Genomic DNA, 13351 nt, shown 5'->3' with positions numbered 1-13351 from the left:
TGAGACCGCACTGCATGCCCGCGTGAGTGAGTGAGTTAGTGAGTGAGACGTTCAGGAGTCGGTGGGCGGGGTGGGGCGGGGGTGACTGAGCAGGCTGCTTCTCTATACAGCAACAGAGAAGGCTTGGCAGAGCGAAAAATACTTTTCTGCATTACTATTTTTGTTTATTTTATCATACTAAAATAACACGTGACAGAAGTTCACTCAAAAGTGAATGTTCTTTCTGTTATTAATTACTAACACTCCTGTCATTCCTACTACTTTCAGAGCATAAATTTTGATATTTTACCATATGAAAATGCAATGCAGTTATGAAAATTGAGAAATTAAAGCAATACAGAGATCTGGTCCCGCGTCAGGTCAGGGTGCACCTAACCTTAAAAACGCAGACGCGGCGGAGGCGCACTAAACTCACACGGGAAAGAACTGGGCATTCAATTCATGTTTTGGTGAAATAATTCTTTAAATACAGCTCTTTTGATCTCTAAAGGGGAAAAAAGCAAAAGAAATTTGTCGTTAAATTAATTTTAGCAAAGACGCAACTGCCTGTCATTTTCACATTCGTTTTTCAGTTAGGGATTTGGTCGATCAGAGTAACCTAATAAAATTGTTTTGTTGAACACTGTAGTCTACACAATAATCGATATTATAATTTATTATATACATTAGCTATTATTAAAACTAAACTATACAATTGATAAAACAAAACCCCTTTTAATGTTTGCTTTCATTTTGACACCGCTAACAGTTGTAATAAGAAACATCACATTATGCAGAAGCATGCAGTCTCAAGTTAAAAACACCTTTTGAGTTTAAAGATGATCAGCCTGCCAAGTCAACTTTACAGTGTCATAAATGAAATGGGTAGCATGAGTAAAGGGGATTTGCCCAGCACACAACCTCATGCGCTGCAGGTAGGCTGAATGATAATCTTTAAAAATATATAGGCTATGCAATACAAAACTTTAAACATTTAATTATTTTTAATGAAAAGAAAAGAAATCAGGAGAGTAAAATATAATTTAAACCACTGGTCTGGCGCTGATACTTTATTGTTTGTATCCAGAAGAAGGGAAAATAAGCAGATGAAAACCTGGCTGGGGAGACGGCGATAACATATCAGTTCTTCAGCAAAGATCACGACATCATTGTGAGGCGTTTATCATACAACGCAGTTCGTGTTTATAATCATTAATATTAACTAGTATTAATTCTCTTTCTAGACTTTTAGGGCTTGTTCTTGTCGGCGCAATATAGCCTCGGCTTATTGCACGTACGAATCCGATTGTGAAGAATGATTAAGCGCTTGCATTTTTTATTGCATCCTTTTCGCAAGTTATTCATTTGTTTTGTTTTTTAAGTGGTGCGAACATTATTTACTGGCAAACATGTTCCTCGATCTCGTACATCAACAAATAATGTAGCCTACTTAAGTTAATTTACCTTTTATGTAAAAATTAAGGAATAACCGAATTTAATATTAATAAATAAAACATCCGTATAAACGTACATGTTTATTTTTGAACTTTCGTTAATAAAACAACACAAAACTGTTTATAAATATTGTAGTTAAATATTAAATTACTTTAACTGCTTGAAACTGTATAATAATAACAATTAAACGTTACATTTTTAAGAACTTAACAAATAGTCTAAATGGCACTTTACTAATCAGTGTAATAATAATATAAATATTAATAATTATAAGTAAAAAGAAAATATTAACCTAGTAACAATATAAGTCAGATGTTTAAAAAACAGCGTAGTTTCTCTCCACCTTTTGTAGTCATATTTTTAATTATTTGCCAGAAAAACTAACATGTTGACTTTGTCCGGTTTAAGTGAAGAATGGAGTTATAATGTTTCCAGCAATACACTGTCAGACGGTGTGCTTGTAGCGAAAAATGCACAGACAGGGTACTTTTTCACAACCATGCGATAGAGGGCTTCTCCTTCTGTTCCGCCGCCCGCATTTCTCGCAACACAGGTTTCTCTACTCTGCGGAGCGGCGCGTTCTTAAGTAGTTACCAAATAGCCTATGCTCAATTTCTCGTCAATGTCTTCCATTTATCACTTTCTCTTTTGTATCTTGCCATTTTTGCAAATGCCTCTGCCATGCCTGGCTGAGCTGGGCTTCTGCGTTTAGAGTTGATTAAGCCTACATGGCTTTTTTTCCCTCACCGTCAATCGCCACTAGCTTGCATGGTTCGGGACCCGTGGATCTGCGTATCGATGGATTTGCTCCTCAGTGTTTGGACTCTCAGCAGTGAATATTAAAACACACTTTAACACTTAAAAACCCCCATACAAAAAGCTTAATCTAAATCAATTCGTTCACCTTTCTCGGTCGGCACGAATCCAAAATGTTCCCAGATGTAAGAGTTCGTTTTCTAACAAGATTAATGGTTGAACTTGAACTTGCTGAATCGCGCCTAATGTTATATTCTAACAGATATGTAATACTTGGCAACATAACAGTAATTTGTGTTTTAAAGTGCGTGACTTCACGTACTACGGCCGGTGGCAATACACAACCGAGGTGGCAATAACCACCGCGGTGACGCGGTTGTCATGGTGACCGTCACAGCCCTAGTTTTAAGTAAATATATATATATATATATATATATATATATATATATATATATATATATATATATATATATATATATATATATATATATATATATATATATATATATAAAATATCGCAATATATATCGCAGGGGAAAAAAATATCGCAATGTCAATTTTTTCCAATATCGTGCAGCCCTATTTATAACAGAACTGAGTGAGCAAAAGGTACACGGAGTGCTCACCGGCCCTGCATGCACTGCTTGACATGAATGAATCTGTTAACTGTATAACTCTGCTGTTCTCACGGGTGCTGTCTGATATTGAACTAATGCTTTTGACATGTACTGTACCTTATTATAATATGTCATGTTAAAAGCAATACCGGTCTTTTCATAAGTAGGGATATTAGTTTACTCAGTGCAAGCCCGTTTGCGATGGTGTACGTGGTGTTAAATTTGACATATAGCTGCCACTTCTGGCGATTATATGAAGGATTAAACTGAAGCTCTCGTGCTAGATGTGGCAAACAGTTACCTGAAAACTTCATCCCACAGACTTTTCATAGCGGACTTGAAGCCAATGGAAGTCTTTTCACTCTTGGAAAAGTGTAGAGGGTGGATTAACATTGAGCACATGATCACTAGTAAGATGTGTCATTATTTAAACTTTAGATGTCATGGGTTCAAAAACAAAATCTGTCAGTGTTATCTTCATTCTCATCTTCAGCGCTTTAGTTTTTCGTGGTAGTAGCTCTCTCTGTCATCCCAAGCCAGAAGGCATTGACTGAGTGATTGACAGCTGATATTTCAGTGCTAGAGCAGTGGTGGGCCAATAAGAAGAGTGTGAAGGCGGGGCAAGCATTACGGACTTGGCTTTGTTTACTGCAGCAAGTTGACATGACGACTGTTTTAACCCATTCCTGAGCGCTGCGTTTCCCGTTTCAAGTGCAGAGATGCATTCTCTGTGAATGTCTTCTGAATCGGCGCATGTGGTGAACATTTTGCAGTAAAAACGTGTCGCACACAACAATTTTATACACTAGCAAAAATGCTCCCAAATATATTTTGAGGTCGCATAGATAAAATTTCGGGCACATATGCGCAACAAAATGGTCGCAATTTCGTGCCCTGAAAACTGTTTTGTATAGATTGTTTTTATGTGTGCGTGTGTATTAGATATGCATAAGAAATGTATCTAATACACACGCACACACACACATCTTATGTCAAATCAGCACAATCGTGTAAACATGGTTCAAGGTAACTGTGCCTAGCGACTCTGCTGAAAAAAAAAAACTGCTTAAACCTGCCTAGGTTTGTTGGCTGGTTTTAGCTGGTCAACCAGGCTGGTTATAGAGGGGTTTTGGCCATTTCAGGCTGGTTTATAGCCATATCCTGGCTGGTCTTAGCTGGTCAGGCTGGGAGATGACCAGTTAAAACCAGCTTAACCAGGCTTGGAGCCCAGCCAAAACTAGCTATGTCCAGCTTAAACCAGGCTGGAAATGGCCCAAACCCCTCTATAACCAGGCTGTTTTTTTTTTTTCAGCAGGGAGAGGTTGCGCCCTTAGTGAAGTTGTAGTTACTGTCTGCTTATTAGCCGTCTGGTTAGAGAAAGTTCAGTTGTAAGGTCAGTCACATGCAGTGGTCAGCATGCTGGAAATGAGAAACGCATGACTCGCTTAATTACTCATGAATGATGTAAGACATATGGTACTGAACAAACCAGACGGAAATATGGTGAATATATTCAGATATAATCAGATAAAATAAGACAAAATGACTAGTTGTTGAGCAGGACGCACAGCATTATAAAGGCTTTTATTTACAGTAAACGGTCTGCACAATCAAGCGATAGCAGCAGCTTTTAGCCAGTCACCATCATGCTAACGTGCAAGCGCAGCAGGTTTCCTGATTTTGGTGAAGATGTTGAGTAAATGAGAAGTTTACTGTGTTCTCAATGTTTGTTTTTTCTTATTTCACGTCACATCATTTTTGTCCAATGGAAACAAGCATGTGTGGACGGCTGTTTTCCTCTTCTCTAACTGTTTTCATTGGTGAATTGTCAGCGTGTGTTATTTGCTCTTATGTTAGTTCCCTCTAGTTAAATAACGGAAGAGCAATGCATAGAGAATGACTATTCAAATGTGTGAAAAAGGTTAAAACCGTTGATATGCAATTGTTCATGGTATGATAATCGTGCACGTTCAAATCGTGGTAGACCGTCATACCGGTATATTGTTACAACCCTACTGGAGACTGTAGTGTAGTGCTGATGGAGAAATGACACACAGTCACAGAGTGTGTTTGTGTCACTCATCTCTCTCTGTGTGTGTGTGTGTGTGTGCAGGTACGACTACCGTGAAATGCTGCACAACTCTACCTTCTGTCTGGTTCCTCGAGGACGACGCCTGGGATCCTTCCGCTTCCTGGAGGCTCTTCAGGTCAGCTCTTCCCTCATGATGAGAGCTCACTTTACTTTCATTCGTTTGTTTTCTTCTGTGCTGTCTGTCCGTCTTTTTCACTCACTTCATTTTCTGCTTCCTTCCTCTAAATCTTTCCAAGTATATTCTTCCTTTCTTCTTTCCTTCCTTATGTCCTTCCTTCCTTGCTTGCTTGCTTGCTTGCTTACTTACTTCCCTCCTTTACTTATTTCCTTGCTTGCTTACTTATTTCCTTCCTTCTATCCTCCCTTCATTCCTTATTTGCTTGTTTGTCTGCTTACTTTCTTACTTCCTTATTTGCTTCCTCCTTTCCTTCGTACCACCCTCCCTTCCCTCCTTCCTTTCTTACTTCCTTATTTGCTTCCTTTTTTACTTACTTGCATCATTCCTTCCTCCCTTCCTTCCTTCTTGTCTTACTTCCTTCCTTACGTACTTCCTTACTTCCCGCTTTTCTTCCTTCCTTTCCTACTTATTTGCTTTTCTGTCTGCTTTCTTATTTCCTTATTTCCTTCCTCTTTTCCTTACTTACATAATTTCTTCCTCCCTTACTTCCTTCCTGTCTTACTCCCCTCCTTACATCCTTCCTTACTTCCTACTTTACTTCCAACCTTGCTTGCTTGCTTCCTTCCTTCCTTCCTTCCTTGTTTCATTTCTTCCATCCTTCCTGATTAATTTGCTCGTTTGTCTGCTTACTTTCTTCCTTCCTTCCTTGCTTGCTTATTTCCTTCCTTTCTTTCTTACTTCCTTATTTCCTTCCTTCCCCCTTCCTACCTTCCTTACTTCCAACATTCCCTCCTCCCTTCCTCCCTCCCTCCCTTCTTATGTGTGTGTGTGTGTGTGTGTGTGTGTGTGTGCGTGCGTGTGTGCATGAGAGAGAGAGCATTTGCATATCTGCATGTGTGTGTGTGTGAGACTTTGTGTGTGCATGCATGGGTTTCGATGTACATGTGTATGTGTGTGCGTGTTGATACCCGTATTTGCATGATTGTATGCGTTTGTTTGTGTGTGTAGACATGTACATAACACATGCATCCACACACACACATATTCACACAACACACACACAGACTCATAAATATGCACATAGACACACAAGCGCAAGTGTGTGTGTGTGTGTGTGTCCACTCTCCCTGCAGCATGTGGTGCTCAGCTGACACCTTTATGACCTGATGATTGGCAGGTCCTCATTACGTCAAGCAGCCCTCTCTGACACACACACACACACAGCAGCTGCTCGTCTCTGCACGTCTGCTGCACTTCAAAAGAGAACGCTTTCCTCTGCTCACACTCACACTGCTACACTGTTTTCCCAAGCACACATAGTTCTTCTGTCCTCCTTTGTGTTTAAGGTGTGTGTGTGTTTGTGTGTGTGTGTGTGTGTGAGATCTGTAGGTGTCTGAGCGCTGGACTCTTCACGTCAGTATCAGTAACGAGGCTAATGGCTCTTCTGGCATTCAGTGGAAGTGATTTAATATGCGGCCCATTGTTTGTTCTGTGTCGTATTCACCTGTGTGCATGTGTGTGTGTGTGTTGTCCTGTAATGAAAACACTGCCTTATGACTCACCGTGTGACTTTTGTGTGTGTGTGTAGGCGGCCTGTGTGCCGGTGATGCTGAGTAACGGTTGGGAGCTCCCCTTCTCGGAGGTCATCGACTGGAACACTGCTGCTGTGATCGGGGACGAGAGGCTCCTGCTGCAGGTCTGAACATCGCCAATGTTTAGCACAGATTTACCACAGTATCTGCTCTACCAAAGCTGCCAGTGAGGAGGAAAGCGTCTCAGTTAGTGGCTGTTTGAGTGAAGGGATTGGTGAGACAATAGATTCATTGAGGCTTCGTGATTCTGAATCAATTCTCAGATGTTCAGAACTGATTCGGTGTTCAGATTAGATTGCGATGATGAGGACCTGTGCGGGCGTGAGCTAGAAACAGAAAAATAATAAGCGCTGGCAGATGAACAGCGTTGACGATGCGCAACCACTGAAGACATTTCTCAGCTCTGCTTTCTTTCATGTTTAAACTGTAAAGTTTCAGTATCAGAAGAAGGAGCTTCAGAGTAGGGCTGCATCTGCCCTCGCAGTGCTTTATTTTTCTGCGATATGAATATCATTTCAGCAGATGGCTTCAATAGCAATCGCATAAATAAGGTAGAGCACAGGTGAAAGTGTAATGAGCAGCGGTTTGTTTTTCTGGAGAGTCAAACATTCATTCATTTTTCTACTGGTTAGTCCCTTATTTTTTAGGGGTCGCCACAGTGGAATGAACCGCCAACTGTTCCAGCATATGTTTTACACAGCGGATGCATTTCCAGCTGCAACCCAGTACTGGGAAACACTCATTCACACACACTCATACACTACAGCCAATTTAGTTCATCAATTCTCCTATAGCGCATGTGTTTGGACTGTGGGGGAAACCAGAGCACCCCAAGGAAACTCACGCCAACACGGGGAGAACATGCAAACTCCACACTGAAAGGCTAACTGATCCAGCTGGGACTCAAACTAGCGACCTTAATGCCATGAGGCGACAATGCTAACCACTGAGCCACCGTGTAATTACAGCAATAATAGTGTAGTGTAAAATAACACTGTATGGTCTTCATTGCTGATAAACTATCGTCTCAAACTTGATCTCTATTAATGTCTTTTCCTAATCGTTAGAAGCCAAAATTAAAAATCAAAACTGAATTTTCGATTTATTGCACAGCCCTACCTGAAGTGCATTTGTTCACTTCAATTTTGACTCCAAATCCAGACCTCCATAGGTGAATAAAGTCGATTTCCGTTGATCATTTATGTGTGGTTGTGTTGTCAGCACATTCAACTAGGGCTGTGCAATTAATCGAAAATCCGATTATGAAACGATTCTGAAAAAGCATTAATCGAGATGAACGATTATTGCATCATATACCGGCCCCTTTCCATCTATTGCTCCTAAAAGCGCGAAAGACCGCGTGCTTATGTGTATGCGGCACGCGCACACAGCCAGAAGCATGCGGCCGGTCAGCATTCGGTCTCATTCGCACACTGAAGCTGGAATTATACTTGCGCCTGGCACCGCATCACGCACCTCCGCTGACCGCGCGCGCACCTCGCGAAACGGACGAGACATCTGAAGTCATCTTAACGTGAGCGCTTTAATGGTCAAATAGGTGTCAAAACGCAGTGTTTAGTGATTATTCATAATGACTCTCATTTGCGTAATAAACAAACGAGTTGAGGATCAAAAGACACGTGAAAGAGAAACCATTAAAGAGACAGCGCGCGATGTTGCTTTTATCATTAATCAAACAAAACGAGAAAGTCCCACTGCTCTTGACTGAAGGATTTTTGTAGCTAAAGTGTTTTTCTTACAGTAAGGATGCTTAAAGCACAGTTTAATTGTTAATTTATTTCTCTTTCCTTTGCAACTGTATGTATACATTGACGTCAGAATTATTAGCCCTCCTGAATATTAGCAACCCTTTTCCTCCCCAATTTCTGTTTAATGGAAAGAAGTTTTTTTTACTTATTTCTGAACACAATAGTTTTGATATCTCATTTCTAATTACTGATTTGTTTTATCTTTGCTATGATGACAGTACATAACATTTTACTAGATGTTTTTCTAAATACAAGCATTCAGATTAAAGTGCAGTTTAAAGGCTTAATTAGAGTAATTAGGCAAGTCATTGTATAACAGGAGTTTCTTCTGCAGACAATCAAAAAATATGTTGCTTAAGGGGGCTAATAATATTGAAATGGGTTTCAAAATATTTAAGGGCCTACTCACACTATGCCATCCGTACCGTCCCCAGGCCTGTTTCCCGGATCGTTTGAGAAGTGTGAGTGCGCTGAATCGCGCTCAAGCACGGTTCACTTGGCCGGCCCTGGCCCGGTTGGAAGAGGTGTGCCTGAGCGCGGTACACTTGGGCTCTGGCGCGGTACGCTTGTGTGTGAGCGCAAAACGCACCAAAGCCCGAAACCGAAAGCGAGACGTGACTTTTAAAGGACTGTTTGATATGGATTTATTAATCATTCTTACTGTTCAGTGAACGCAACCTGCCGTAGTTTATTAAAGACGCAAACTCCTCACTGCACGACAGCTGCACCTTCAGCAGACCTCCTCATTCCTGCAGCACGAGGGCTTTATGATTGTTTATGAGCGCCAAAAGTGGCGGATCTGTTCGGCGAAATATCTGACTGCGTGTCCCCGCATCCCTAAGGACTGTTTGGCTAAATATTTGACGGCATATCAAACGACTGAAACGATATAACTAGAGAAATCTCCACTGTGCTACTGGGTGAGAGCGTATGGCAAGCCGTTTTAGCATTTAAACCTTGTTCTGACTATCCATTAGAGATATTTCTAATTTTGACTAGTCATAATTATAATTCGACTAGTCAGATTGACAATTAGAGATATCTGCAATTACAATTGTACTAGTAGTACGAAATCAGATTGGAGATATCTGCAAATATATTATGACTAGTCATATTCCTCCATTGACTTCCATTGAAAAATATTTGCAGATATCTCTAACTGAGTTTTGACTTGTCAAAAATCCAATTCAAGATATCTAAAACTGTAATTCGACTATTAGTAAATTAATTAGAGATCTTCAAATATATTTGTAAATATCTCTAAATATGATGAATTAAAGATATCTCCAAATGTATTATGACTAGTAAAAACTAAAGAGATATCTCTAATTACAATTGTGACTAATCAAAACTCATTTAGAGATATCTGCAAATATTTTTCAATGGAAGTCAGTGGAGGAATATGACTAGTCATAATATATTTGCAGATATCTCCAATCTGATTTCGTACTAGTACAATTGTAATTGCAGAAATCTCTAATTGTTATTCTGACTAGTCGAATTATAATTATGACTAGTCAAAATATAATTAGAGATATCTCTAAATATATTTATGGAGTCAGAACAAAGATTTAAATGCTAAAAAGGCTTGCCATAGAGAGCGCTTCTGAACAGCGCAGCAGTGATGATGTAAGCGTGCCGAGGCCCGATATGGTGTGAGCGCGGGCCGTCGGGGGAGACGAGAGGGGGGACAAGCGTGCTTTGGCCCGGTTCGAGGCAACTGTACCTAGTGAGTACGGCCTAAATCTGCTTTAATTCTAGCTAAAATAAAACAAATAAGACTTTCTCCAGAAGAAAAAATATCAGAGGAAACACTGTTAAAATTCCTTGCTCTGCTAAGCATCATTTAAGAAATATTTACCAAAATAATCGTGATTATGATTTTTCCCAAAATCAAGCATCCCTACATTCAACTATGTTAGAACAAAGTTTTTAATAAGATTATTTCATTCATTCGGATTTTTTTTAGAGTTCCCTTTATTTTTTGAGCAGTTAGAATTCCTGTCAGAAGAGCACTATAATCTCTTGATATTTTTACTTTTTGTAGGTTTTTAAGGGGAGTAACGGAGCTGAATTTGTGAATATTTCAGGCTTGTTAAGCGTTGATGATAATTATACACAAATCTGCTAACTTCATTTGTTAACTTCCCACCTGGGCTCGCTTTAAATAAATGTGCTGTTAAGATCTTTCTCAGAGAAAGTTCCTCCATTATTGTTCCCTGAGCTGTGGGAATGGGCTTTATAATGTTCAGCTTTCTGAAGTTTCATGGCTGAGTTTATTGTTCCGCCCAGAGCCTGAATTGTTTTTAGTTTAAAGTTGTAAAAAATGAGAGTTATAATAGTGATGATGATGATAGTGCTCAATATGAACTGTACTTTGCCATTAAGTGAAATGTTAATATTTATGAACCAACAGTATAGTTTGCTTTGCTTATTTTTATGTTACTTTATTGTTGTAGTAATCATGATAATAATCTCTCTCTCTCTCTCTGTCCTGCAGATCCCGTCCACTGTTCGCTCCATCCATCAGGACAAGATCCTGGCTCTCCGACAGCAGACGCAGTTCCTCTGGGAGGCCTATTTCTCTTCAGTGGAGAAGATCGTGCTCACCACTCTAGAAGTAAGAGATCAGACACACGCACGCGCACACACACACACACACACACACACACACACACACACACACACACACACACACACACACCACTCTAGAACTAAAAGATCAGACACTCCGCACACCACTCTGGAAGAGATCAGACAAACACACACACCATTCTAGATGAAAGAGATCAGACTCGCACAGACAGACAGACAAATCTACAATCTATGGATGGTTGGATGGTTGGATGGTTGGATGGTTGGATGGTTGGATGGATGGACGGATGGAAGGATGGACGGATGGAAGGATGGACTGATGGATGGATGGATGGATGGATGGACCAATGGACTGGACTGATGCACTGATGGATGGATGGACCGATGGATGGGTGAAAGGATGAAGGGATGGATGGATGGATCAATAGATGGATGGATTGATGGACTGATGGATGGGTGAAAGAATGGAGGGAGGGATGAATGGATTGATGAAAGGATGGGTGGAGGGATGGATGAATAGATGGACTGGTGGATGGATGGATGGATGGACCTATGGATGGACAGATAAATGGACTGGATGGATGGATGGATGGGTGGGTGGAAGGATGTGTGGAAGGATAGAGGGAAGGATGGATAGACGGATGGATGGATGGACCAATGGACTGGACTGATGGATGGATGGACCGATGGATGGGTGAAAGGATGGATGGATCAATAGATAGATGGATGGACGGATGGACTAATGGATGGGTAAAAGGATGGAGGGATTCATGGATGGATGGATGGATGGACCAATGGAAGGAAGGGTGGACTAATGGATTGGTGAAAAGATGGATAGATAGATTGATGGATGGACCAATGGATTGATGGAAGGATGGGTGGAGGGATGGATGAATGGATGGATGGATGGATGGATGGACCTATGGATGGACAGATTAATGGACTGGATGTATGGATGGATGGGTGGGTGGACGGATGGATGGACGGATGGATGGATGGATGGACGGATGGATTTACCAATGAATGGATGGACCGATTATCGGATGGACTGATGGATGTCTGGATGGATTGATTGATGGATGGATGGATGGCCTGTTGGATGTGTGGAAGCATGGATGTATGGATGGACTGATGGATGGAAGGATGCTTGGATGATGGATGCTTTTTTCAGCTTTTTTCCTCCTCTTCTAATCGAGTAAATGTATATAATAGGCAGGTAACTACGCAGCTAGTTAATATCGAGAAATTCTTCTTAAACTGAAGTGTTTCTTAAATCAGATTTGTTGAAAGCATCAGATCCTGTATCAGCCTGGTGTTTTCCTCCTGGTTTGTCAGTGTGTCATACAGTGCATGAGCGTCTACAATCAGCAAATCACAGTCATTAACCCCAGCAGACAGAGAGTGTGGAACGCCGCTGCAATTACACCCGCATCCCAGATCTGCTTTCAGCCGTCTGCAGGATTGTGGCCGTCCGGATGCCAGATTGAGTCGTCAATCACACTTTTAGCAGAGCGAGCGAGAGCAGCGTCTTTCATCAGCCGCTCAGATTGTGTTTTTAACATGACAGGTGAGCTGAGAGAGCACGGCTTATATCAGCACTGAGGAGAAGCACTATACTAGGCTGGACTTTGCTCATTTGACATGCACTTAGGTTTAGGGTTGCATCAATGTTTGGTCACTTTATTTTAAGGTTTAAATCTCGCTATTAATCAGGCTTAATTGAGCTTGATAAATTCCTGATTTGCTGTATATCAATAGTTAAGGTAGTAGTTGGGTTTAGGAATAGAGATGTAGAATATCTGCTTTATAAGTACTAATAAATAGACAATAGCTGCGTCCCAAATCGCATACTTATGCACTATTCTACGCCATTTTGTAGTATGTTATGAATTAAATTAAAAATCCTTAATCAAAAAGAGATTTAACCAAAACGTAACAAAATAACAGGGATTAAAAATATAATCCCTGGTGCCCCCGCGCTCTCTCTCCCCAAAATATATACCAAAAACACAACCACTAAGAATTAACAAGAAAGTATGATTTATTTACAGAAATAAGGAGCAAAAATAACATCAGGAGGGGTTCAGCCAAAATAAATGACAATAAACCAAGCTAACTAAATTAGATTAAACTTCCCTGGAAAACAAATAAAATAAAATAAAATACCTACTAACAAACACAGGAGAAAACGAAAATAACAAATAAGGCACCAAACCTCCCTACATGCTCCAAGCCCGACAGGGAGACAGAAAACCGGGTTTCAATCACCGGTTAAATATTAACACAACGGCATCTCACAAAGCCACAAAGATATACAAGCAAACACTCATTGGATCACGTTCTCAACTGAGTACAAGCGGGGAAATCGAGAGAGAGCG

General features: G+C 40.6%; 1 protein-coding gene across 8 annotated transcripts in view; it reads left to right on the top strand.

The window, feature by feature from the left end:
• ext1b (exostosin glycosyltransferase 1b) overlaps window positions 1-13351 on the top strand; it is a 177087-nt gene that overhangs the window by 130237 nt on the left and 33499 nt on the right. For all 8 annotated transcript variants that reach the window (XR_015945197.1, XR_015945199.1, XR_015945200.1 and 5 more), the window contains 3 exon segments: window positions 4921-5014; window positions 6606-6713; window positions 10879-10998. Coding sequence is in view for 1 of the 8 variants with exons in the window: in NM_001012369.2 (NP_001012369.2) it covers window positions 4921-5014; window positions 6606-6713; window positions 10879-10998 (322 nt within the window). In the remaining 7 variants the exon portion in view is untranslated.

Source organism: Danio rerio, chromosome 19, assembly GCF_052040795.2.
Source record: "Danio rerio strain M-AB ecotype USA chromosome 19, GRCz13ab, whole genome shotgun sequence".
Taxonomy (NCBI): Eukaryota; Metazoa; Chordata; class Actinopteri; order Cypriniformes; family Danionidae; genus Danio; species Danio rerio.
Note: the sequence above shows the minus strand (reverse complement) of the source record. Positions and strands in the feature narration are given on the sequence as shown.